Source organism: Pteropus alecto, unplaced genomic scaffold, assembly GCF_000325575.1.
Source record: "Pteropus alecto unplaced genomic scaffold, ASM32557v1 scaffold14, whole genome shotgun sequence".
Classification (NCBI taxonomy): domain Eukaryota; kingdom Metazoa; phylum Chordata; class Mammalia; order Chiroptera; family Pteropodidae; genus Pteropus; species Pteropus alecto.
In genome coordinates, this window is record NW_006436810.1 from 17552006 (window position 1) to 17577173 (window position 25168).

At 57.8% G+C, this 25168-nt stretch overlaps 1 protein-coding gene across 1 annotated transcript in view; it reads left to right on the forward strand.

Moving 5' to 3' along the window:
• Positions 1 to 20954, forward strand: part of ZNF236 (zinc finger protein 236) — a 76131-nt gene extending 55177 nt beyond the window's left edge. The window contains exons 19-32 of the mRNA XM_025048128.1: positions 646 to 861; positions 3458 to 3740; positions 5991 to 6094; positions 7673 to 8038; positions 8398 to 8543; positions 8625 to 8865; positions 9225 to 9401; positions 9908 to 10063; positions 11873 to 12057; positions 13950 to 14081; positions 14460 to 14657; positions 16233 to 16362; positions 18018 to 18194; positions 18648 to 20954. Of these exons, the coding sequence (XP_024903896.1) occupies positions 646 to 861; positions 3458 to 3740; positions 5991 to 6094; positions 7673 to 8038; positions 8398 to 8543; positions 8625 to 8865; positions 9225 to 9401; positions 9908 to 10063; positions 11873 to 12057; positions 13950 to 14081; positions 14460 to 14657; positions 16233 to 16362; positions 18018 to 18194; positions 18648 to 18772 (2636 nt within the window). The 3' untranslated portion in view covers positions 18773 to 20954. The remainder of the gene's footprint in view (positions 1 to 645; positions 862 to 3457; positions 3741 to 5990; positions 6095 to 7672; positions 8039 to 8397; positions 8544 to 8624; positions 8866 to 9224; positions 9402 to 9907; positions 10064 to 11872; positions 12058 to 13949; positions 14082 to 14459; positions 14658 to 16232; positions 16363 to 18017; positions 18195 to 18647) is intronic.
• Positions 20955 to 25168: the final 4214 nt, after the last annotated feature.

The window sequence follows — 25168 nt, forward strand, 5'->3', positions numbered from 1 at the left end:
TTGTAGCAGACTTCACTTGAAAATAAAGCTATTTACAGCAGGGGTACCTGGCCCGCAGGCCACGGACTGGTACTGTTCCATGGCCTGTCAGGAACCAGGCCGCACAGCAGGAGGTGAGCAGTGGGCGGGCATCAGCATCACCGCCTCAGCTCCACCTCAGACCATCAGGCCCGGCCCGCACAGCAGGAGGTGAGCAGTGGGTGGGCATCAGCATCACCGCCTCAGGTCCACCTCAGACCATCAGGCGTTAGATTCTCACAGGAGCACCGGGCCTTGGGGACCACTCATTTAGAGGCATTACAGGTTGTTGCTTAGGAACTGACCTGTCACTTGCTAGGAGAAGGTGTATAGGTGGATTTGAGACCACACTTGCAGTGTAGACTCCACAGACATGTTGCCAGGTTCAGCATGACAGTCGGAGGGGCCTCGGCATTTGTTCAGGGGTCTGCTGGAACCTGTCATCTCACACACGCATGTGGTGAGGCACGCTGTGTCAGTTTTCATGATCTTACAGTGTCCGGTTTGTAAAAATAGGGGACTGCAGCAAATGAGCAGGTTTTAATTTTGTGGCTTGTCGAACATCTGTTTCCTTTGACCTCTCAGGATGTTAAGGTAACAATGGTTTTGCCTTGATTCTTGCCGTAGGAGTGAAGGCGTTCAGCTGCAGTGTTTGCAACGCTTCGTTCACGACCAACGGCAGCCTCACCAGGCACATGGCGACGCACACGAGCATGAAGCCCTACAAGTGCCCGTTCTGTGAGCAGGGCTTCCGGACGACGGTGCACTGCAAGAAGCACATGAAGCGGCACCAGGCGGTCCCCTCGGTCGCACCATCGCCGGGAGAGGCAGAGGGAGGAGGAGGTATTACTCCCCGTCTGTCGCGTCGAGGCTTGTTGACCGGACGAGAACTAGTGTAAATTAGTACAGAAATCCCCTTTAATCAATTTTCCCCTCTGCTGTGAAAACCCGTCCCCGCCCCCTGCACTCCCGGCAGCACACCCCTGGAAGTCGGCCCCATCCCGGTGGCCGCCCCTGCTCCTGTCCCCGCGAGCCGCCGGAGGTCTCGGTTGTCCACGGGCAGATTGGCCCGGTCGCTCACCCGGCGCCACAGGCCACGAGCTGTCCCTCCCTGCCGTTTGCCGCAGGCGTGTTTCTGGTCAGTAGACACGGGCGGAGTGCACGCGTCCTGTTCTCTTTCCTGCGTAGTTCCCTCCCGAGGGACGTGGGCCCTTCCTGTTCTCCTCGTGGGAGCGGCCATGTCCCTGGGGTGCCGTGACTGTCGCGTGCTCCCGCACACGGCGTCTCATTTCGTTGGCGTGGAACGCGGTGTGGTCTCGCCGCGTGCCCAGCCCCAGCCCGTGCGGCCGGCCCGGGAGCCTTGCCTGGTGCTCCCCTTTTACCTCCCTTCTGATGTCTGTTGAGCGCGTTCCACGAGGGGCGTCAGAGGCCGAGGGTGTGCTCGTTGTGTGTGCTCACGCGTAGCGTCCGCGCACAGCCCCGGGTGCTGCTTTGGACGCGCGTCGCGGGCCCACACCCGCTCAGGGCTGTGGCAGCGCCCGCGTCTCACACCGTGTCTGCGGCCGGACGGCGTGGGCCTGGGGCCTGCACACAGCGCTCAAGGTGCCGAGGGCTCGGTCGGCGTGCCGGCGTCACTCCCCCCACAGGTGTCCACCTGGCCTCATGGCCCGGCTGTCCCCACGCGCTGTGCTGCGTCGATGCCGCGTAACCTCCTCTTGCATTTTGGGGAATACGTGTTTAAAAATGCCTGACCGGCCTCAAGGTGGCAGAGCCAGCTTCTCCATGGCAGGGCCCCTGCTGCTCTCCTTCCCTCAGCAGGCGGTTCCGGATCCTGACGTGTCCGACCTGTCACCGGCAGACGGACAGCGCCGAGTTTTCAGTCTGACGGGATCTGGATTTCCGTTAAAAAATTTAGTTTTATTAAGTTTACTGGGATGACATTGGTTAATAAAATCATACGGGTTTCACGTGTATAGTTCTGTAATGTGTCATCTGTGTACTGCAGTGTGTTCACTTCTCAAAGTCGAACCTCTTGTTTATTTCCATTTTCTTATTGTCATGTGACTTAGCATTATTTTAGAAAAAGGAAATAATTCTTTTTCTTACAACAAATTAAAAAAATACAGGCCATCCACATATTATTTCTAGAATCCTACAGTTTGGAGGGTGTAACCAGCCAGTGAAAGTAGCCGGTAAGCCTAGTGCGTGTGCTCCTTCCCGTCAGTGATCGAGGCGTCTGCTGCCGTGAGCAGAGCTGCCCGGTGGGTGTGGGGGCCTCTGCTGCGGCTTCCCCACGGTGCCCCACACACCTGCACAGCTCGTGGGTTCCTGCTTTGATCGTTGAGAAAAAATCCACACGTGCTCTCTCTGGTCCATGAAGAAAAGCCACTTGTAAAAACTGTGACTTTGACCCAGAGCTGGAGTCTCGTAGCAGAGATGTAGTTCCTTCTCGTTCGCCGTGACAGTGGCGGCCCGTTCGACCCCACACTGCTCTCTCGTTTTGTCTTCTGCTCACTATGCTTCGTTTTGCTGCCCGTTGTCCTCACTGACTTGCTGTATTGTGGTTTTGGTTGCTTTCAGATTGTTAATACAGTTATCTCCGTATTTATCAGTGTTGCAAGGCCATCTGTCATCTGCTGCCCCTCAATCTTTCTAAAAGTCTTATGGACGCAGTGTGGGATTTTAGTTCATTCCGTTCTGGAATTGCACGCACACCGCCATCCTCCCGGCCGCCTGCTCCCACCCTCCCGTCTCTGCCGCCTTTTCTCTTTTTATCAGAGAAATCATCCAGATACTTTTTTAATTCGCTCATTTCGTTTTAGCCACTGTCCGTTCCGCTGTTTAGTGTTTCGCTTTAGCCATCTGTGCCGTGATGGCCGCTCCGTCCAGCCACGCTTACTTTCCGCTACGTTTCATAGCAACGCTCTCTTGTTTTCGGTCAATGTAAACACATCCGTGCACTTTACCGACCGAACAGGTAAACACAGACATGTGAAAAATGTTTTTCCTTTACATCTTTTTAGCTGGGGGCTGTTTGCTAATGTATTGACTTGGTCCGTTCTTCTGGGCCGCCGACGTTCTTGTTCGGTAATTCAGTTCTTGCCCATGTCCGTAAACAGAGGCCTGTGTTTATGAACACTGGTGGCCGGTGTGGACACCGACACCTCAGACCTCACTGCCGGCTGAGAGCCGTGCGTAGCGGTCCCGGCGTCCGCCGTCGGTGACCACTCCGAGGCTCACCAGCCTTCCCTGGGCTGCGTCCCTGCCGGGGGCTGCCCAGCGTCTCGTAGAAAGAGCAGCGGCAGGAAAAGGCCCTGACCGTCTCAGACACAGCTCCGCGAGCTTGTCCTTACCTCGCAGACCTGTCTGTTTTAACTTCCCTGTTTTGTTGAACCTGGTTTTTTATTAGGATCCGACCCCCTGCCCACATTTCCCTTAGACGTGTGTCTGGAGGGGGAGGAGGAGAACCCCGAGCGAGACGCCTCTCGACGGGCCCGCACCGAGGTCATCACGTTTAGCGAGGAGGAGACGGCGCGGCTGGCGCGGACGCAGCCGCGGGACAGCGCCACCGTGTCCGAGCAGGTGCTGGTGCAGTCGGCCGCCGAGAAGGACCGCGTCAGCGAGCTGAAGGACCGGCAGGCGGAGCTGGAGGCCGAGCCCAAGTATGCCAACTGCTGCTCCTACTGCCCCAAGAGCTTCAAGAAGCCCAGCGACCTGGTCAGGTAGGCTGGCCGCCGGCCCCCCTGCTGGTGGCGTGCCATCGGGGAGGCCGGGCCAGGTGGCGGCGGTGTCCTGGAGTTGCAGCTTCAAGCTGGTGCCAGTTTCGAGGCTTCCTTTCCGCCCATTCGGATAGCCGATCGGGCTGCGTCCGGTCTGGGGGCTGCGTCCGGTCTGCGGGCTGTGTCCGGTCTGCAGGCTTCGTGCGCTTGCTTCTGTGCCCACCAGCTGAGTGTGCTTGGTCACTAGGCCGTGGCCAGCTCTCACGTCCTCACCTGCATGGTGTTAGTAAAGCACCTGGGCGGGGTGACTTGTTGAGGAAGACAGGCGCCAGGCTTCGCAAGCCGCAGAGCGGCAGTGGGTCCCTTCCTGCCCCACCGGGCTGCGAGTCTGTGCGGGAGGCATGGGCACACGCATGGGACCAGTCGAGTGACAGCAGGTGGCACGAGGCAGACCGGCCAAACGTCAGTGATTGACATGAGGTGGAGTCTTGCAGAAGGTGATAAAGTAGAAACCAGGACATGTGGCGGGGGGAGGAAGGGCCCGGACCACGCTGACCGGAAGAGCCAAAGCGCCGCCTTGTCTCAGAGCGTCCAAGGGCGCTGCCCACAGTAGGGGACACGCGAGCTTTGCTTTTGGGGATAGAACTAACGGTGACAGTTGCGGGGCGACTTCCTACAAGGGGGAGGTCAGGCTTTTACGGTGGCCCTGGCGGAGCAGCTGTCCCTGTTCCTCTTGGTCTGTGGTGCTCCACGGGAGGCGGGCGCAGTGCAGGTGAGCACGGGCGGGCTGGCGGCTTGCTGCTGGGTTGGACGTGCCCGTTTGGTGAGTATAGGAGGTGACTGCTGGCTGCACACTTCTCCCCAGGGGGATGAGTAGTGGAGGTGGGGGGACCGTGACAGTGAGGCGGGAGCGGGGATCAGAGCCCAGAGAGCTGGGCCAGGCAGCATCCCTCGGCCAGTCAGAAGGAGGAGACAAGAGGTCGCAGAGCGACCCCAGGTCCGAGGACTGCAGCAGTGGAGTGTAGGATGCGGGTGGTGGGTGAGCCATGAGGCGGGAGCGGCTGCCCTGGACGCAGGAGTCCAGCCCGGCCAGCAGGCGGTGTGGCCACGGGGAACGCATGACAGCTGGCAGGCAGGGTCAGGTCAGCGGTGGGAGGCGAGGTGGGATCCTGGACGAGAGGCATGCCGGGCCAGGGTGCGTGTGGAGGTGAGGTGCTGGGGACAGCCTGGGAGGCTGTGGGCCTGTGGGGGCGGGAGGGTAGCCGGAGTGACGTGATGGAGGCGGTAAGACCCCGCAAGGTCCTCGGTCTGTGCGATGCCGTCAGTGTCACGGGGGACGAGGACAGGGAGCGGGGCAGCCTCGCGGTGACTCGTCTCGTTCTGTCTTGCGTCTGATAACCCTCAGAGGCCCAGCCTCCTCGTCGCACCTCAGGCCACCATCGTGCTGCAGGGAAACAAAGCAAAGCTCCGGCTGCAGGCTGCAGGGGGGTCCACTACTCCCCAGAGAGAGCCAGTGCCCTTCAGAAGCGTCCACACGTCACACTCAGCTCTGACGTTTGTCTCTGAGTCGTGCGTGTCACTGAGCCCGAGGCGTCTGTCTTCAGCAGTGCCTCCCCCCGCCCCGCCGTCTCGTCTCCGTGGTGCTGTGGATACGGAGTGTTCTGCGTGGGCACCCCGAAACGTGTGTCGCCAGGTTCCGAGTGACCGTGGGGTTTCCGGCGTAGTTGCCAGGCTCGTGTGGGCACCTGTGCGAGTGTCGGCCTCCAGGCGGGCCGAGCCACCTGTGTTGTCGCCCTCTGAACGCCGGCTCCCAGACCACCGGCCGCACGGTCTGCTCAGACTGATAGGGAGGACAGATGCCTTGTCACTTCGGTTTGCTCGGTGTACATTCTGTGGCTTTTCCCCGCTGTGGCTCTGTGCGTTTCTTCTCTACGCTGCCCCTGCGCGGCCCACTTTCCTGACGGGGGGGTTTTTGTCTGACTGCTGATTTGTGAGAGCTCTTTGATTTTTAAGGAGGCCAGCCCTACTTTCTTTGGTCTTGCAGGGGTTTTTTGTTGTTATTCGGATTTATTTATGGGTTTTTTTTGTATAAAGTGAGGCTTAAACGTTTTGTTTGGCCCAACTTATTCAGCACGTAGTAACACATGATTTTCGTTTATGTAGATACTTATAAGTTTAAAACCATGAAGCTGTTTGTAAACGCGTACCGAGTTTGGAATGCAGCACACTTACTTGCACACGCTTTCCGGTTAGGCACGTTCGGATCCACACCGGAGAGAAGCCGTATAAGTGTGACGAGTGTGGGAAGAGCTTCACGGTCAAGTCCACCCTCGACTGCCACGTGAAGACGCACACAGGTGAGGCCCCACACCTGCACGGGAGCCTCACGGCAGCATCCCGTGTTAGTTCCTTTGTATTTCGCACGTAAATACTTTCAAAGTTACAGAAATTGTGAAAGTTAGGAACCATGAGAAACGGACACGAGAGATTTTTGCTTCCTGCCAGGGCAGAGCAGTCCACAAGTGCTGCGGAGAAGGGGCTGGGCCCCAGATCGGGGCTGAGAGCTGCGTCCTCACTCAGGACAAATGCTGTGGAGAATGTCACCTCTTAGTCTCACCTAGGCCAAAGAGGGTTGGTTCGGTGAGGTTTTGTAAAAACTGGGACTTAATAGATCTGACTGCAGTGAGGTGTTAGTTCTCTTCATGGGGAGGGCGTCTCGTAAAGGGAAATGTGATGCACCATTTCCAAGGCCATTTTCTTCTCTTCATCTCGTTTGAGGGACTGAGGAAGGTTCACTGTTCTAATAAAAGCAGCTTTCGTTTCTTGGCTCTGCATTGCGTCCCCGTGGTCCGGGGCTGGCTCTGTGCCTCCGCCGGCCTGGACCCTGGATGCCACTCGAGTTGCTTTCCTGGACCCACAGCTCCTCCCTGAGAGCTGCGTCACTTAGACACGTGGCCAGGGAACCTGCAGTAGACGTCGGAGGCGGTATTGTGGGTCACAGGGTGGTGACTCTTCATGTCGGAGGCCCTGTGATCCTTTCCTGATGGGTTGGTGCTCGGAACTGAGGCAGCAGATATGTGAACTTACCCCACAAGCCTCTCCTGTCCCGTTAGGTTCTGGGTGTTTGTCCCCCTTGGGTGGCACCATGAACTGCTGAGGGTCCGGAGGGGCCAGCCCAGCGCCCCCGCGACCCCAGGTCGAGCGTGCTGGCTCCACAGGGTGCCTGGTGACCGCCCGCTGGGCCCACGAGGACCGGGATAGAACAGGGTGGAAACAGGACAGAAGGCGGAGTCTCTGCAGGACAGCTCTCCGGGGCCCTTTGCAGTCTGCCAGCAGCAGGTAGTCGCGGAGGCCGTCAGTGCTGGGGCTCAGCCTCTCTGGCCCGCCCTCTTGTCGCAGCCGGCCCGTCTGTGCAGAAGTCTGAGTTGGTGTCTGCGGCGGCGGGGGGCACAGAGGACCAGGACGTCCTCTGCTCCCGGGACCGTCCTGGGCAGCTCTGTGCTCGCGAGGGCTCCGTGGTGCCCTGTACACGTGGGGAAGATTGTGCTCCCGGAGCTGGGCAGCTGCCGCTGGACTTGTGGGGCCGCGGGCCCAAAGAACGAGGAGACGAGACTTGAATGCACGCAGCCTGTGTGAGATCAGAGGGTGGTGGCGAGAGCCACGTTGTCACTACATTGTCCCCGCCCCCGCCACACTGCCACTGCCCCCGCTGGGCCTCCGTGTGGCACCCTGGGCCGGAGTCGCTGTGGACGGGAGGTGCTGGGGAGCTGCCGGACGCCACCTGTGGACTACACTGGCCCCTTCGGGTCCTGGGGCAGCTCCCTGTGCTGGCCGCTGTGGCCCACGGGGGCACGTGGGCGCTGGGTCAGCACGTGCCCATGCCCACTGGCTGCGCGCCCACCTCTGGACGTGCCACTGACTCTTGGCACCCACAGGTCAGAAGCTCTTCAGCTGCCACGTCTGCAGCAACGCCTTCTCCACGAAGGGCAGCCTGAAGGTCCACATGCGCCTGCACACGGGGGCCAAGCCGTTCAAGTGTCCCCACTGTGAGTTGCGTTTCCGGACGTCGGGGCGGAGGAAGACCCACATGCAGTTTCACTACAAACCGGACCCCAAGAAAGCCAGGAAGCCCGTGAGCCGCAGCCCGCCCGAGGCCGTGCAGCCGGCCGGCCTCCTCAGCCCGACGCCCAGCGACTCGAACGTGTTCATCGTGAACAACTCGGTGCTGACCGGCCAGTTTGATCAGGGTTTGCTCCCTCAGGGGCTGGTGAGCCAGACCGTGCTCCCCGCCTCCGTGTCAGGTGAGCCGAGTGTCCCGAGGGGAGGGGCAGGCCTGCTGGACAGTCCACGTCGTCCCTGTGGCCACTGCTCTGGCTGCTTCCGGCCCGGGGTGTGGTAGTTGTTTTAAACCTCGGCCCGATTGGTGTAATCTCTTTGAGCCTAGTGTTCTGATACGTTTAAAGTGGGTAATATTCATTTAACAGGGTTTGTTTAGTGAGGATTAAATTAGACGAGGGGGGTGTGTGATATATTAACGTTTATCAATCAGTTCAGATCAATGGACGTGTACAGAACTCGTGTGTTTAAGAATCCCCGCATAAGTGAGTTTTTTTGAGAAGTTTTTCTGGCGTCCGCTCATTCCTGTTTGCGTCCCGTGCAGCTGGTGGCGACTGGACAGTGTCTCTGACAGAGGGGAGCCTGGCCGCCCTGGAAGGCATCCAGTTACAGCTGGCCGCCAACCTGGTTGGGCCTAACGTGCAGATTTCTGGCATCGACGCGTCCAGCATCAACAACATCACCCTGCAGGTGGGACGCTGGCCGTGCTTGCCGTGGTCGGGTCACGCGTTCCTGTGGCAGTCCCCTCACGCGTGTCCCTGTCACTTCCAGATCGACCCAGGCGTGCTGCAGCAGACGCTCCAGCAGACCAGCCTGGTCGCTCAGCCGCTGTCCGGGGAGCCGGGCCTGGCCCCGCAGAGCAGCCCCCTGCACACACCAGACACCGCGGTCCCGGCCAGTGTCGTCATCCAGCCCATCGCAGGCCTGTCCCTGCAGCCCACGGCGACGTCTGCCAACCTGACCATCGGCCCGCTGTCTGAGCAGGACTCCGTTCTGGCCGCTGGCGGCAGCGGTGAGGGCCACGTCCTTGGGTGGTTCCGACAGCTGGGGCTCAGCGTCGTGCTTGTAGTTGTGTTTGAGTTTAGGACACTGCGATGACGTTTTCTCTCTATAAAGCTCACCACACAGACGTCCTAAGGATAAAGTGACGTTGAGTCACGGAGATGACAGCATTCGTGGGACTTTGTCCCGCTGGCCTCCTCGTTCGCCGGCAGGCCTCCTTATCTAGGCGGAGGACTTAGAGATGACCGATACTCTATTTTCAGTGTTTCTCTTTTTGAAATAATAGTTTCACCAAAATATTTTTAACGTAGAAAGGAGAAAATGGTTGTTTTTTAAGCCCAGTTTTTGTTGTTTTGTCGTGATGACCAGGGACTCAAGACCTTTCTCAGGTGATGACGTCGCAAGGCTTGGTGTCCACCTCCACTGGCCCCCACGAGATCACTGTGACCATCAACAATTCAAGCCTGAGCCAGGTCTTGGCGCAAGCCGCCGGGCCCACCGCGTCACCCTCGGGGTCCCCGCAGGAGATCACCCTGACCATCTCCGGTGAGTCGCTCGCGGTCTCGCGGCCTCGCGCCTGCACTCGCGTGTGTCTCACTCGTCCTTTGTGCACGCTGAACGCTGCGTGAAGCTGGTGCCCTGTCATTCAGGTGACACCTTGGGGGTGGTGAAAATAACGTGGCTGAGCAAACCCCGTACTAAAGTTAAAAGTGGCAGTCCCTCACGTCACTTCCCCTTTGAGTCAGCAGTTTTTCACACAGATTTTCGTTCGGCAAAGAGCGGAAAACCATAGCTTCGCAGCTCTTTCTCTTGCTGCGTCAAGTGCCTGAATACTGAGTCAGAGCGGAACTCTGAAGAAGCGCGTAAAAATACATTATAGCTTGGGAAGTGTGAGCAGATGCATGCTTTCAGTTAGGGAAGTGGATGTCGTCATTTTCTTTTTTTTCCTAAAACGACCTTTAAACATGGAATAGTGTGATCTGTTTAACACACGTCCCAGTATGTAAGTTAACACGTTGCTTTCAGACATCACAGTATTAATTTTCATTTAGGTCAAGACCTCATCCAACACAGTTCTAATGGAAGTAGCGAGCTAAACGGGAGCATAAGGCTGTCAGCACCTGCGATCGGCAGCCAGTCTGCAGATGCCACCTTAGCAATAAGCAGCGGTCAGCTTCTCTCACAGAGCGCAGCGTTGAACGCTTCAGGTAAGCCGCTGACCAGCCAGCCAGGGAAGACATCACGAGACACCGAAAGGTCTGTGCGCCCGGCCAGTGGGTTGAAGGAAGCCCTCTGTCCACTGACAGATGCCACTGCCTGATCTGTCCCAGGGGCTGTGATTCCATAGCAGTTGGTAGTGGTTTACGTAGGACTCTAGGGTACAGAATTCTTTCTAAAGTTATTAGTCAATTGGTAGTCCTACCTTTTTGAGAGTAAAGGTGAGTAATCCCATGTAAATGTAGAGGGCTCTGTGTATTTATGCAAGCTAGCATTTTGGTGACTCCACGACAAAGCTGGCTCTTCTTGCCAACTGGAAGCTTCTGTGCCCTGCACTATGGATTTTCTGGCACCAGCCGACAGTAGGATGACAAACTAGAAAGCATCTTTTTGAGATTTTGAAATTACAGACTTTTATGAAAAATAGAAATAAGTGAACACGAAGTAAAAGCGAACAAGCCTGTGAGTCCGAGCGGCTTTGTGGGTGACTGGGACAGTCTGGGTGCCGGGCCAGCCCTGTCTTCCTTACTCCGTAGGGATGTCAGGAATTTCTTAGTCCTCTTATTTTCCACCTCTGTATATTATTTTTTTGAGAAAAACATAGGCAGAGTTGCACCCACAGCTGGGTTTGTTCGTGCTCAGCTGAAATGCGTTCTCACCTAGTCGTTCATTGATGCATAAGAGACCGTTGCATGTGCTACGTGGTCAGAACCGTGCCAGGTCCGAGCTGTCGTGGTGTGCGGGGCAGGCCCGGGCCCCTCGCATGTGGGGCCCAGAAACTGCCAGCACCGATGTGCACTGAAGCGTGAAGTCTCGGGGTGGCACAGAGGGGGACAGTGGTGCCTGGGTCATGGGATTTGACCCAGCGGGACGTGCGGGTGACGCCCAGGTGTGTGGGGAGCGCTTGCCCAGCGAGGGGCATGGTGCTGCGGGGCCGGGGGCCTGGGCCGAGGCCAGGCGGCAGGGCGGGCTGGAAACACGAGGGAGGCACGGGCCTCTCAGGACCTTAGAGGAACGTCGTCCCCTCCCTCACCTGTGGAGGGGTGGACAAAGGCTCGTGTGGTTGGGAGCCGAGTCTGAGTGGCAGGTCGGCAGGCCCCACCCCGGACCTCTGCCCCCGGGCCGAGCGCTCGGTCTCCCTCTTCCTCCCTCGTCCGTTCCCGCATGTCGAGCTCTGGCCTCGGAAAAGGTATCGCACACCTTGGTTCTTTTCCTTATTAATTTGAAGCGAGAGACTTTTTTTGTTTTTCAGTTAAGGGGAATTTTGTTTTACATTTTCATGGGCTTTGGCTTTGGTTTTAATTTAGTCTGCGGTGACTGAGACATCAGAAATGTGTCATGTACGATTAAAGTCACAGAGCAGACTTTCTACAAACTTCTTGTGAGAGGTCATCCCCTGTGTCTTTCTGCCAAGGGTGACATGGTGTGCCCAGCTGCGACCCCCAACTCCTGCCGAGCGCCCTCTCCACCGTGTGTGTCCCGGGAGCTCTTGTCTGAGCTTCCCTCGGCATCTGCAGCAGTGGCAGTGGCCGTAGGGTCACAGGTTTCATTTCCTGTCACTGCTTTTTCTCTAATTATACTCGGGAAGCAGCGTATGTTTAAGTACAAAGGTATTTAGAATCTGAAAGCCACGAGCGTGGGATCAGAGGTTCTGTGATGTCCTCGACGCAGCTCAGAGGCGCGGGCAGCGTAAACGCCAGCTGCGGCAGGCGCCTCCTTCCTGCAGCCGTGTTCCGGGTGTGGCTCCGGGTTGGACTCAGCCCACCTCCCCGCCCGTCTCTCATTTCGCCTGTTTGCAGAGCTTAACGTGGCCGCCGGGGGCCTCTCCACCACGCCGATGTCTCCGTCTGCAGTCTCCGCTCAGAACCTGCTCATGTCCTCGTCAGGTGTGGGGGGCGAGGCCAGCGTCACCCTGACTCTGGCGGACACCCAGGGCTTGCTCTCGGGAGCGCTGGACACGGTCACACTCAACATCGCTTCTCAGGTAGGTGCAGTCACACACTGTCCTGCGGTGATCTGGAAACTAGTGATGCCCCCCCAAAAGGGAATTCTGAACATTTTCTTTCAAAATTGGAGGTTTTTTCTGATTCGAAAGTGTAGCATGTTAAATGCGGAAGGGGGAAAACAGGAAAATCTCAGGTGGAACAGACGGAACCGAGGTCAGCAGGCCCGGGCGTGTGCGCCCTCCCATACCCTCTGTGCGCACGCACTGGGCTGTCTTCAGCTTTTACAGGGAGGCGCTCACGTGTGTGTCCCCCTCGCATCCCTCTGCGACGATCCCCACGAGGGATCGTGGTGCCCGAGGTCAACTCTGTCTCACACATCTTAGCTTTGGGTTGGAATTGACACGTTCATGAGCCAATACAGGTTCTCGTGGCCCACGGTTGTATTTGTCTTTGATTAATAAAATGAGGAAATGCAAATTTATCCATTTCGATTGAGGTCATTTTTCAAAATCGGGCGGTATGATGAGTGGTGGCTGAGGCCAGCCCCAGACGCGTGAGACGTGCAGAGGTGGCTGGCATTCGAAAGAGCAGATTCATCTTGCTTCCTCGTGTTAGGGGGCTTGTGACCATGAGGTTTTATCAGGATATGTGGAAACTTTTCAGTCTGTCCTATGTTTGGGCAAAAAAATGAGTTATATGGTGACACCTAAAACATGTCACTTTTTGAAGGTACGTGTGGGTGTAAAGAGTCCCGGTCCACACGAGAAGCTGTCCTCGTCCAAGTCTGGGTGGGTGACCCGTGATGCACGTCTGCCCGTGTCCACCCGCCATCTGCCACAGGAAGTGGACCTGATGATTTTTCAAAGCCATGTCCACCCCGTTTTTAGCCTCCTCTTCCCTGCTCCATCTTTGTCTTCCCTGCGGGAACTCGGCCGGGTCTTCCTCCGAGACATCGAGAGTCGGCCCCTCCTCTGGCTGCAGGGCACCAGGCGGGCCGCGCCCTCCTCTGGGCCCCCATGTTCTGCCGCCCCCACCCCAGCGCTGGGCTTCGGTGCGGGGCCCGTCCTGGCCCGGCTTCCCTTCCGCCGGTCGGCGCCGTGCTGCGCAGCTTAGACGCACTCGGCCCTCGTGTCGTGCGCACGCTCACTGTCCTGCGCCCTCTCTGCGCCCGCCCCGCGTCCCACCCGAGCACATCCATTCTCTCTTTGTCCCGGGGTCACGGTCAGTAGGTGAGGGTGTGCCGCAGCGGTCATTAGACTCACAGTGGTCTCGTGTCGTGTAGCAGACTGTGTGTGGCTTTAAATAAGCAAACGTGCTTTATGTAGACGTGCGATTGCTTTACTGAGGTTTAGTTTACAGACTGTGAAGTTTATTTAAAGTGTGCACTTGACTGGTCTCTGATGTAGCTGCAGAGTAGAGGAACCATCACCACGTCTGATTCTAGAACATTCTGTGACCCTAGAAAGAAACTTTGTACTGTTGGCAGAGAGCAGCCACTCTCATGTCTCTCGGCCCGGCCCACGCCACCTCCACGTCTTCCCACTTCCCGTCTCTCTGGATTTGCCTGCTCGGGACACGTCACGTAATCGGGTGACACCGAAACAACCGGTGTTTCGTGCTTGGCTCCGCTCAGCGTAACACCCTCCGGGCTCGCCGTGCGGCGTGCATCACGCTCTGGTTCTCCTTACTCCCGAGCAGCGCTTAGTTTCCAGCTGGCGGACGAAGGGGTTGGGTCCCCTTTGCAGCTGCGCTGGGCAGTGGGGACAAGGCGTCAGGTGCCATAGGCTCTCATCTCGGGGGCAAGTACCTGGGGTGGACTTACTGAGTCATGGGGTCTTGGGGTTAACTTTGAGGACTCGCCACCTGTTTCCCAAGTGACCGCACCTTAAAAGACCTTAGGCTGCCTCTGAAATCGTGACGACCTTTGCAGGGTCAGCAGTTCCCAGCCTTGCTCACGGACCCCTCTCTCTCGGGCCAAGGAGGCGTGGGCTCACCGCAGGTCATCTTGGTGAGCCACGCGTCACAGCCATCGTCCGCAACCTGCGAGGAGATCACCTACCAGGTACCGCAGGCGCGTGCCTTCTCGGCCGTGCAGTTCCTTGCACACAGACCCCGGGGGTGGGGGGCGGCCTGTGCGGTGGCGCCTCGCCTGGTGCCAGGGAGAGTCCTAACCGCAGTGGCCTGGGCAGCAGCGGTCCCCCACGGTGGCAGCATCCTGTTCTCTGACCCGTGCCCAGTCTGTTCCTCAGGCAGCACAGGGCGCAGGTGCTGTGCTGGGCCGCACGCGCTGTGCTGGGCCGCACGCTGCCCTTCCTCGAGATGACACGCCACACCCTGGGGGCTCGGCGCACCCGCCTCAGTGTATCTCTGTTGTCATTTGTCACGCGGCGGTGGCAAACTGCCCGAGTCGAGTAAGTCCCGGGATTCTGACCCGCTCCAGGTGACCGACATCTCTGCGAGCCTGGCCCAGGGCGGCCAGCCCGAGAAGGAGGGCCGGCTGCAGCAGTGCGTGGAGTGCGGCCGCACGTTCGCGTCCTCGGCCTTGCTGCTGCAGCACAGCAAGGAGGCCCACGGCCGGGAGCGCATCCACGTCTGCCCCGTGTGCCGGAAGGCCTTCAAGCGCGCCACCCACCTCAAGGTACGCGCCCTGCGCCCTGGCGTCCCTGCGGGCCCACACGGCAGGGGGCTCGACCCAGCCGCTTCCACCCAGAGGAGAGGAGCGGGCACGAGCCCCGGGACGGCTCCCCAGGCCTGGCCGGCTGAAATCCCCGCTGGGGGTGCGTGGCCAGGCCTCGTGGCTCTAGGCCGGGCTCCCGCACCCCTGCCTCTTCATTCCTGAGGGCATCACGGCCCGTAGCCACTTAGCACACGAGTCCCGAGCCACCGTTCCTCGGAGCCTTAAGGAGCCCCCTGGGCAGTGGGCCAGGCCACCTGCTGTCCAGCCCTCAGCGGCCAGCACCCGCCTCTCCTGCCACGGCTCCCGAGTGGAGGAGCCCCACCCAGTACCAACACGTTTCCAAAAGAGGGCCCCACCCTCGCTTCTGAAACACCAAACGTGGAATGAACTCGAGAGAGCTGCAGCCGTAAGCCTGGGGTGCACCTGGGACCGCAGCGTCCCCCATACCCGGCCTCTTCTCCACTTTGGTGCTGCCGCTTAGGACCCCACGACATGGCCAGGCCACGTAACGGCAGCACGCCGGCTCCCGCACTGTAGTGAGAACGGTGACTTACACGTCACGGCTCTTTCAAGGACTGTAAGTTAGCATCACGCTCAGCTCGCAGTACGGCCGCGGTGCTGGTGTCTGAGAGAGAGGATCTTCTTGAAAAGGCAAGAGATTAAAAACAGTTACAGAAAATTTGTTGTTTCAAATACAATTACTATACCGAAAACATAGCTTTTCCATAAACGTTTTGAAGTGGTGACACTCAATCTGAAGGACTAAATTTGTCATTTTAATACCTATGAGTTACTTTCTCTTGATGACCTTCAGGAAGGGGGGATTTAAAACAAATTACATTGTGCCAGAAAATAAGGAAGCGTGTGCGCGCGCGCACACACACACACACACACACACTCACAGTGACAGGGACTTAGAGGGACACAGGAGCTGATTGGAAAGCTCCTGGTGGCCAAAGCTAGAACAATTGGAGCAAGAAAACCAAGTAGAATTGAGTCATAACCCACAGGGCAAAATAAATACCCGTGGGCCCTCACTGGTAGAGACATGACTGATCAAAACAATGAAAAATAAGGAGGAAGAGACACATCTTCCCCGCAGAGAGTCCCAGTTTCTGCAGGCCGTGCCCTTGAAGACCCGCACCCCCCACCCCTGCCCGGGGCAAGGGGTGAGCACACTGGCTGCACATGGCTTTAGCCAGGTGGCCAGGTCACAGCCGGTGGTCACAAAGCCTGTGGGGCAGGTCTTCGTCATTGTGGGGTGGAAAAGGCACGCGGCCTCCCCAGGCCCTCGACCCTGGTCTGACAGAAGAATCAGCAGACGAGTCTCATTGAGGGACGTCAAGGTCACCCATAGCAGAGGGTCTGAGACACCGCCCCTGCCACTGGGGGAGTGGAGCCCTGGATGCTGACCTCGAGGCCCCGTGGAGCGTGGCCAGCCCCGCCCCTGCCCCGTTGTCCTCCCGGCCGCTCAGGCCCCTGCAGCTCTTCAGGCCTGAGGCATCTGTTCTCTGTGCGGGTGGGTGTCTCTGACAGGAGCACATGCAGACGCACCAAGCAGGCCCTTCCTTGAGCTCCCAGAAGCCGAGGGTGTTTAAATGCGACACGTGTGAGAAGGCGTTTGCCAAACCGAGCCAGCTGGAGCGACACAGCCGCATCCACACAGGTAACGCCGGCGGGGCTGGCTTCCCTCGGGGGCGGGGCCTGGGGCCAGCGCAGGTGGCGAGAGCAGGGCCGGCATGGTGGCCGTCTCCCCGCTCAGGCCGCCTTGTCCTAGCTCTCTCCTCACCGGCCCCCTTCCAAGCGAGAGGGGTGCCGTGTGCAGGCGAGCACTGGGCACGGGCCCTGCGGGGGTGCCCCGGCGCCCTGACCCGTCTGCTCAGCCTCCTAAATCTGTCCAAGTCTGTCTCAGAAAAACGAACGAAACCCAGAAGCCAGCCCCCATCTCCTGGGCTCCGGCAGCGAGGCCACCCCGTGCCCCTCTGGTCCGCCACCGACTCAGGCGCCCGCTCCCCACTCCCACGCCCTCTGCTCTGGCCCCGTGGCCCTGCCCCTCATCTGGCCTCCTGGCCAGTTTCCCCGCTTCTCCAGCCCTGCGTCCGTACAGCAGCCAGGCTGGAACCTCGAGAGAGGAGGGACCGCCCGTCCCCTCCTGAGCACGTCCAGGTGGAGGCCTGTGTCCCCCTGTGACCCCTCCGGCCCTCAGGATGCACGTCCTCGGCCCTCGGGAAGTCCCAGGCTCTCAGGCTCACCTCATTGTCACCCAGGCCTTCTCATAGTTCCCAGTGGCTGGTCATCCTCTCCCAGGCCTGCTGCCTCTTTGGCTGGCCATCGCTGACTGGCCAGGTGTCAGCGTGGACACCCCCACCAAGAGGCCTCTGTCCCTTCTGGTGACCGCGGCCAACGCAAAGCGCCTGTGTGGCCAGCAAAGCCCTTCCGGTCACGGGCCTTCCCGCCACGGGCTCCCGTGTTTTCAGCAGCGTTGCTGTTGGGCAGTGGGTCCCGGCACGCTAGGTGTTCAGGAAGAGCTTTTGAGCAGAAAACAAACTGCCACAGTGTCACTTCGTGACGTGGTCGCTCAGTACAAAGTTTTAAGGAGTAGTGACGCCGTTGGTCGTTTATGATAAGTAGATAGATGTGCGCGAAGGGTTTGGGGACACCACTAAGCACACGTTGCTGTGACCTCACTGCTGTCCATGCTCCACCCCAGCTCCCGTGGGCACCTGTCCCCACCAGCGAAAGGCTGCTCGTCCCCACAGCCCACCCTGCACACACAGCCCTCGCCTGCACAGGCGCCCTCTGTGCTCGTCCAGGTCCTCCAGTCGTGACTTTGATCACGTTGGTGACAGCCTTTTCTCCATGCAAGGAATGCGGTCGCAGGCGTAATGACCTCGTGTCCACAGTCCTGGGGCTTGTGGCCACTGACTGGGTAGAGGGACAGACTTAGCATGGAGCTGGCTGACACCGGGGTTGGAGTGGGGAGCAGGGCCCTCGGAGGTGGCATGGAGGCCTGGTGCTGGCTGGCACTGGCCAGTGGGGCTCATGGCGGGGGCCGAGCAGAGCGCGGGGGACCCTTCCAGGCCCGGGGCAGGGGAGGGCGGGGCCCTGGGGCTCGGCAGCCGTGAGTGGCAGCAAGGCACAGGGGACCGAGGGCCGGGAGGGGACTGCAGAGGACGGTGCCACTGCAGCCAGGTCCAGAAGTCGGGGTGCGGTGGGCGCTCCCAGGGCCTGCGGGCCGGCGGTCTGTGGGCGGCAGGGCCCCCGGACAGCTCCCACGCTGGCCGCCCCCTTACCTTGCCCGTATGTGCGGCCTGCCCCCAGGGGAGCGGCCGTTCCCCTGCACGCTGTGCGAGAAGGCCTTCAACCAGAAGAGCGCGCTGCAGGTGCACGTGAAGAAGCACACGGGCGAGCGGCCGTACCGCTGTGAGCACTGCGCCATGGGCTTCACGCAGAAGAGCAACATGAAGCTGCACGTGAAGCGGGCGCACAGCTACGCCGGTGAGCGCGGCGCGCGGCCTGCCCGGGTGGTCGGTGCCCGGGGTCCCCGGCTCTCCGCACCCTGCTTCCCCGAGTGGCCCACTGCTGCCTCGCGCACACTGGGAAGGCCGGTCGTCAGGAGGAAGGGGTGCTGGTCGGGGTCATGGGGCTTTCTGAGGAAGAGGAAGGCTGTCGCAACATCTCTGCTCCCGCGCTGCCTGCTGCCCCTTCTGTGGGAAGCCGGCGGGTTGTTCTCAGGGTTGGTGTCAGCCCCCCGTCACCGGCAGGTGTGCCAGCCGTGGCAGGAGTGAGGACGCGAGGGCACAGTCCTCCCCCACAGAACTGTGAACCGCCGCTCGAGTCACCCTTTCCCATGGGGACGGAGCACGTCGGTTTAGCTTCTCGTCTCTGTTTACATGTGCGTGGTTTCGCGCCACGGGTGTCTGAGCCCCTGCTCTCATGTCTGCACCGCAGGGACGCTGCAGGAGGCCGCTGGCCAGCAGGAGCAGGTGGGGGAGGAGCTGAGCCACACGCTGCACCTGGAGGAGGTGGTACAGGACACCGCCAGCGAGTGGCAGGCGCTGGCCAACGTGTTCTGACGCGCGACCCGCGGGTGTCTCTGAAGTTGACTGTCACGCGGGACAAAGCACTGGGAACTCCTGCTTTTAAGTTTCAGGCGTTGAAATGTTACCACAGTAGTTCTTAGCTATAAAACCATCTGAAGAATCACTGTCTTTCAGAGGCTTCCAGGAGCGACCTGGGGAGTGCACCTGCCTCGGCCCGTCACCCGCGGGCAGCGCCTCCGGGTAGACAGGCCGCTGGCTCTCCCTGACCTCACAGTGAGTCCTTCGTGTTAGCGGAGGCAGAGGTGACACGCAGCGAGTCACGTCGGCTTCCTTCAGCTCTGTCATGAGACGCGCAGCGTACGAAACGAACATGAGACAGCACGAGGTTCAGACAAGGGTTAGAACGCGCAGGGAAGTCTTTGCCACGTTTCCCTCTGCACGTTTCAAAATGAGTACAAATTGACTCTTTAGTCTGCAGTAAGTTAGGAGGACAAAAACCTTGAGAGATGGCTGGACCGATTCTCTCCCCGTCGCAAAGACCTAATCGTTGGAAGGCCGTGCGTCTGGGGCGCAGACACGGGGACCGAGGGGACTGACGGGGACGGGGACGGGGCGACACGCTCACGGCAGGAAGCACAAGGCACATGCTGCAGAGGCCCCGCGGCCCGGCCGGCCGGTCAGAGCGGTGGCTGTGGCTGAGGGACAGGAGCCCCTCCGGGCCCCGGGACCCCCTCCTCGTGCATGGGGGCGTGAGCTTTATTTCAGGGAGTTCTCTAGTATCATCAATGGTGCCACGTTCAGCGTCCCAAACCGGCCCGCCCCGAGCCGGCGGGCGCATGTGTCCCGCAGCATTCCAAAGATGGAAAGTTCTCTGTCCATGCGAATCCCCCTCGAAGTTATTTATATGTTCTATATATAAGTGCGTATGTACATACACAGATTTATGGGCCTCTGTGTGGCTGATCAGTATATTTTGTAAATACAGGCGCCCGTCCGGATCACAGAGAGAGCGGCAGGGTCCTCACCGCCCTGGCAGCGCTTCCGATCAGTATTGTGTTCATTTTACTAATAAATGGGTATCTCTTTCATTGTAACATAAAGCTGGGTTTTCGTTTCTGTTTTCGTTTCTTGAAAAATAATTGCCTTTATTTTCTCTCCTCGCCTCCCTGGTTCCGTCAGGAGCGGTTTTATTATAAATATTGTATGGACTTGTATATTAAGAGGGACTCACTTCGGATTCCTGAACAAAGAGACATTTCACTGTTATATTTCGCAAGGGCATCTTTTGACTTTTCTGTTCCTGTCCCCTTTTGGATGTGTATATAAGTAATATTGATGGTGACATAAAAACTTTTGTTATGTGAAAATATTTAAGTCAGAAAACTGTTAAATAATATTACTTTTTTTCAAACTGCTTTGTGTATTGTATATTTTTTTAAGGGAAAAAAAGCCTTATTTGACTCATTCTTGTGATGCTGGACTTACTATATCCTGAGGTTTTCCTGAATGTCAGCATGTATACCTGGCTGTCGTCAGTGTACTCAGATTAATTGTAATTTTGCCAGAGTTTTAAAGGTTCTGCTTTTAATGCACTTTCTTTTATAATTTTGTATTAAAATATTTTAGAAATGTTGATTAATTTTGGTGAACAGATATCCCCAAAGTTGCCATTATTGGAATTTTAAAAATTTTATTCTTGCTAGTTTATTTATTTTGGTGTCAGCATTAAATGCCATCTCAGGACAGTCTCGAAACGGGGTTTGTTTAATTCCTAGTTGTACAGAACGCGTAGTCACTGAGCCACGTTGGTGAGCTCCTGCTGGAGCAAGGCCAGGCCTTCGCAGGGGACCCGAAAGCCCACTTTTATTTTGGTTATGGAAGAAGAAATCTTACTGATGATCCGCTTTGTGAGCTTTCTCAATTTATCAGCAGGCAAACAGGAGATGTCACTGTATTATTTGGATTTACTTCCTAGTTGTAAAAACTGCTGCTTTGCTGGTGTTTGGTGACAAGCCGTGGCCCGTGAGGACGTGGCCCCTCTTGGCCCTCAGGGGGAGGACAGGCCGCGCTCTGTATTTCAGTGGCTGGTCAACAGTCTCGTGACGAGAGATTTCTAGCCGCCTGCATAACCAGGATTTTGAGGATAGATAACTGTATTTTTAGAAATATCTTAGCCTATCTGTTTTGGAATAACAATAAATAAAAAATGAAGTTAGGAAGTGTGATTTTTTTTTTTTCTTTGAAAATATTTACTATAAGACAGTTTGGCACATGAACAACTTCGAGTTGAGGACGTTAACGCAGAGTCTGTTCGAAGAGCTTCGAACCTCGAAACTCAGGACGTGGCCCTGTGACGGCACGGTTGGCCCCCAGCTGTCTCCCTTGGGGGCTGGGTCACACAGCGCCCTGGCCGTTTGGTGCCTTCGAAAGGCTCCGCCTTTGGGCCCCTTCCGGGATGAGGTGGCTGCAGCACCGCGGCTGGAGGGCGAGCTCCCTGTGCACGGGGCCGCGTCTGGTGGCTTGGGTGGCGGGGACACCAGCCCTCGGGCAGAGTGGGCACGGGCGTGTCCTGGGGCGGCGTGGGCCAGGCCAGTGTCTCTCCAGAGATGGCACCCCACATGCCTCGCCCCGCTCACGGGTGCTGCTGCAGGTGTGGGTAGCAGACCTCACGCCGGGAACCGGCCGGCGGCCTGGCGGTCCAGCTCCTCAGATGGCCCCTGTGCTCCGACCTTGTGTTCCCGAGGGGACGTGGTGACCTGTGCCCGTGAGGCCCTTCCCTTGTTCCTGTGGAGAGATTTCAGTTTCTCCGCTGGGCATTCGACCAGGGCGGGTTTCTCTAGGACAGTGCTCTGTACGCCGCCCCCCCCACCCCCAAATGTGTCATTTTAAGAAAATTACATTGATTTACTTCCTAATTATAAAATACGGCGCTTTGCAAAACATTCCTTGAGAGGACGAGGATCTGCGAAGACCTTTTTTCTGGGTTCGAGTGTCACAGTTGGACCAGCGTCCCTGACCTCCGCACCCTCACGCCTCGCGCGCGGGCGGAGCTCACGGTGGCACCCGTGCAGGCCCCACGCAGGGGAAGCGGATTTCCGTCCTTTACGTGCCTTCCCGCTGTGCGGGGCAGCGTCTGTAGCTCGTGCACACGCGTGCGACACGGTGATCGTCGGTCAGATGTAGCTGAGCGACACGCTTTTAAGAGAATGTGCTAAGACGGAGAACCGCTTTCCTGTGGGCATCTCCGCTATGTGCTCTTTGCATATTTCTCCCGCAGAAGTTTATTTCCAAGTCAATGCTGTGCACCCTCCCCACCCCCAACAATAAGTCAATGCGAAGGTTGGTCGTTGCTGATGAACGGATGCTTTTTCTAAGTCCCTGTTGTCCAAAGTCAGGCGGAGACGAAGTTGCACAGTTGACGCCCCTGAATCTGGGTGCCCTCTCGTCGCCCAGTCTCTGTCCGTGGGCTGTAGGTGTCGCGGGGGTTCTCAGAATTTCAGAAGTGCCTACGGACAGCTTTGGGGGTTCTGTATCTTTACCGTATTGCCGTGAAACTTAACATTTACAAGTCTAGTTGCCTCTCCGTCGTTTAAAAAGCGGGAGCAGTCGAGACTCTTGTGGGGTTAGAATCCCGCATGTCCCCAGGAAGGGCAACTCCATCTGCTCGGCACTCGGCCCCCTGCTCAGCCACACACAGGCGCCGACGGGGCCACACCCACTCACCCCCTCACACACGCACGGCCTGCACGCCGAGGCGCCACGGTCACTCCCTGCACGGCGACTGCTCAAATATTCAAGCCCTAAAAAGTGAAGGCTGCCCGCACGAATGCCGCGGTGGGCGGTAAACAGCAGATTCCGCTGTTATCTCCCCCGTGATGCCTGCAGCGTGGAGACGTGTATGCGAAACCAAGATCTGACATCTGACAAATTCTAAAATGACAGCGGTTCATTCCTGATTTGCCACTAAAGAAAATTTTTAACTTTTTTATTTACAGAAGATCTTTTTTTGAATCTTTAAAACCGTTTCATGTTCTGTTTCTACATTGGATGATATTTATTTCATCCAGTTTTGTATTCGAAACGGATAGTTATGCTAAAAGCCACTGCTGGCTTTAAGAATAATAAAAAACAGTTTCTGTGTTCTTTTAAAGCTCCCGTATATTTGTCTATTTGGGCTCTGGGTGTGTTACAACCGCTCAAAGATAGACATTTTTTCTAGGTGACGTTTCAGCATGGGTTAGCACACGGTGGTGCTGCGTTTGCAATAAATTCAGATCCACGGGGTTTGGATAGTGTGAGGATTTCTTATTTTCTACCCTTGAGCAGATTTTACACTTGCTCTCGTTTGTAAGGTATTCGCGAGTGACTTGAAATGAAGGCCAATCACAAAACCCATTTATCTGTTCACGAGATTTGTGGGGCATTGGCTTTCCCAGAAATGCAACGGAGTGAGTTTATATTTTCAACCTTTCACAAGTTGGTAGTTTAGAGAGTCGTCATCCTGTCGAAATAACAGGTGAAGGACACCTTCTTTCTTAGTTCACTTTTGTCTCTGTCACAGCCTCGGAGCTCCATGCACTTTTGGGCTGAAAGAGCTAAAGCGATGTGGCTTTTCCGGGAACGGTCCGCCGGTTCCCCGTCTGGCGGCCGGTTTGTTCGTAGCGGGCATACTGCTTGAATCTTTTTAAACGTGGTGGGTTGAAGAAGGGTTTGTTTGTTCTGTTTGTTTTTTAATTTTCAGACGATAGCCTCGAATATTAAAAGTGCTTCCCAGGATGGATTCTCCCAGGACGCCCAGCTCTCTTACGATGTGCGTGTTCGGGTTTAAACACAAAGCTGTCAGTTTGCCTAGTGTCGTGTGTGTAGCAAAGCTGAGACTTGGGGTGGCTGGGGACGTCGGGTCAGCTTAGCCCTGGCCCCGACCATTTGTAACATGTAATCATCCTGGCATGGTTTTCCTGATTCCTCAGCCCGAAGGGTTTTGGGTAGAGAAGCGAAGAGGGAGCGGGGGTTGGCATCAGCTCAAGGGCCACTGGCCCATTGGTGCGGCCGCCTGCTGCCGAGCGTGGCCAGCTCCTGTGCCGTCGGACGGGCACGCGGCACCCTGGGGTCTGGGGCCCTGCGGGAGCGGGCTGGTGTCATCCTACCATTGTCCCAGACGAGCCTGCCCCTGCGACGTTTCACCGGCTCAGCCAGTTTGTCACAGCTGGAACTGAGGCAAAGTGAAACAAAATGACGTCCTTTGATCTTTTTGAAAGAGAATTTTTATAACCAAAAGCAGCTAAAAGCCAACATTTTGTTTGGGAACAAAATTTTCCCAAATCACTTGTCACTGTCTCCGCCAGATGAAACGTGGCCGAAGGCAACTTCAGAGACCCTTCCGCTCCCCTCGGCAGGGCGTGTGTCCTTTGAAACCGCGGAAAGGTACCGGGAGCACCTTTTCCCGCGAGGTAGCATCGGCCCTGAGCCGACCCCGTCCGCCTCCTCCACCAGCCCCAAAACGCGGGCCGGAGTAACAATGAGACGCGTGCACGTGTCGCCAAAAGTTTATTGTTTATTCACTGTTCCAGAACTGGGGGTGCTGTCCGCGAGCCCCGTGGTCGCAGAGCCCCCGTAGAGCTCGCGGGGTCCGCGTCGGCGGCTCGGGGGCTTCGTTTCCGAAATGTCCCTTACAGCCTCATCACCGAGGCTGCGTGTGCATTAACGTGTGAAGCCCACGCTCGGCGTTCGGAGTTAGAGGGGGTTAGCGGGCGCGCGGGGTTACGTGGGCTGCTCCTCGTCCTCGTCCTCGGGAGCACCTGCCCGTGCGGGCTCTTTGGAAGGTGATAAGGACCGAAGGACGCTGGGCTCAAGGTGCAGTCAGTACGTTATGGAGGGGCACGGGGGTGTCAGTTCGCGTTAGGGGGGACTTAGCTAAGGACAACACTCTCTCCTCCGGGCTGGCCAGGCCCAGCCACGCTCTAGGTCAGGGACGGGGACGAGGACAGGCAGGGGGACAGGCAGGGGCCACGGCAGGCCCCTAACTAAGCCTAGTCACTCAGCGGTTACTTAGGGAGGGGGCAGACGGAGGTTAGTGTTGGCAATGTGCACTGCCGTGATGAGTGTGCTGCCGGTCACCCTCGGCTCCCACCGGGACCAGTGTGACACTGCGTGGCCACCCAGAAGACCCCTGCAGTCCCGCTGTCCGTGCAGCCCCCCCGAGCTCGGCAGCTCCGGGGAGTGGAACCAGGTGGCGCGCGGAGCTCGCTCCGGCTCCTGCTGCGCTGTCATCCGGTTTCCAACGAGATCCCGTGTCCTGCTCGAGGCCACCACCCGGCCCTTCTGCCTCCTGTCCCCTCTGCCACGCTCCAGCTCAGCCAGTCGGGTGTGGGCACAGCCCAGCAGCCCGTGCGCCCACCGTCGCTCCGTCTCAGCTGCCCGCCCGCCTCT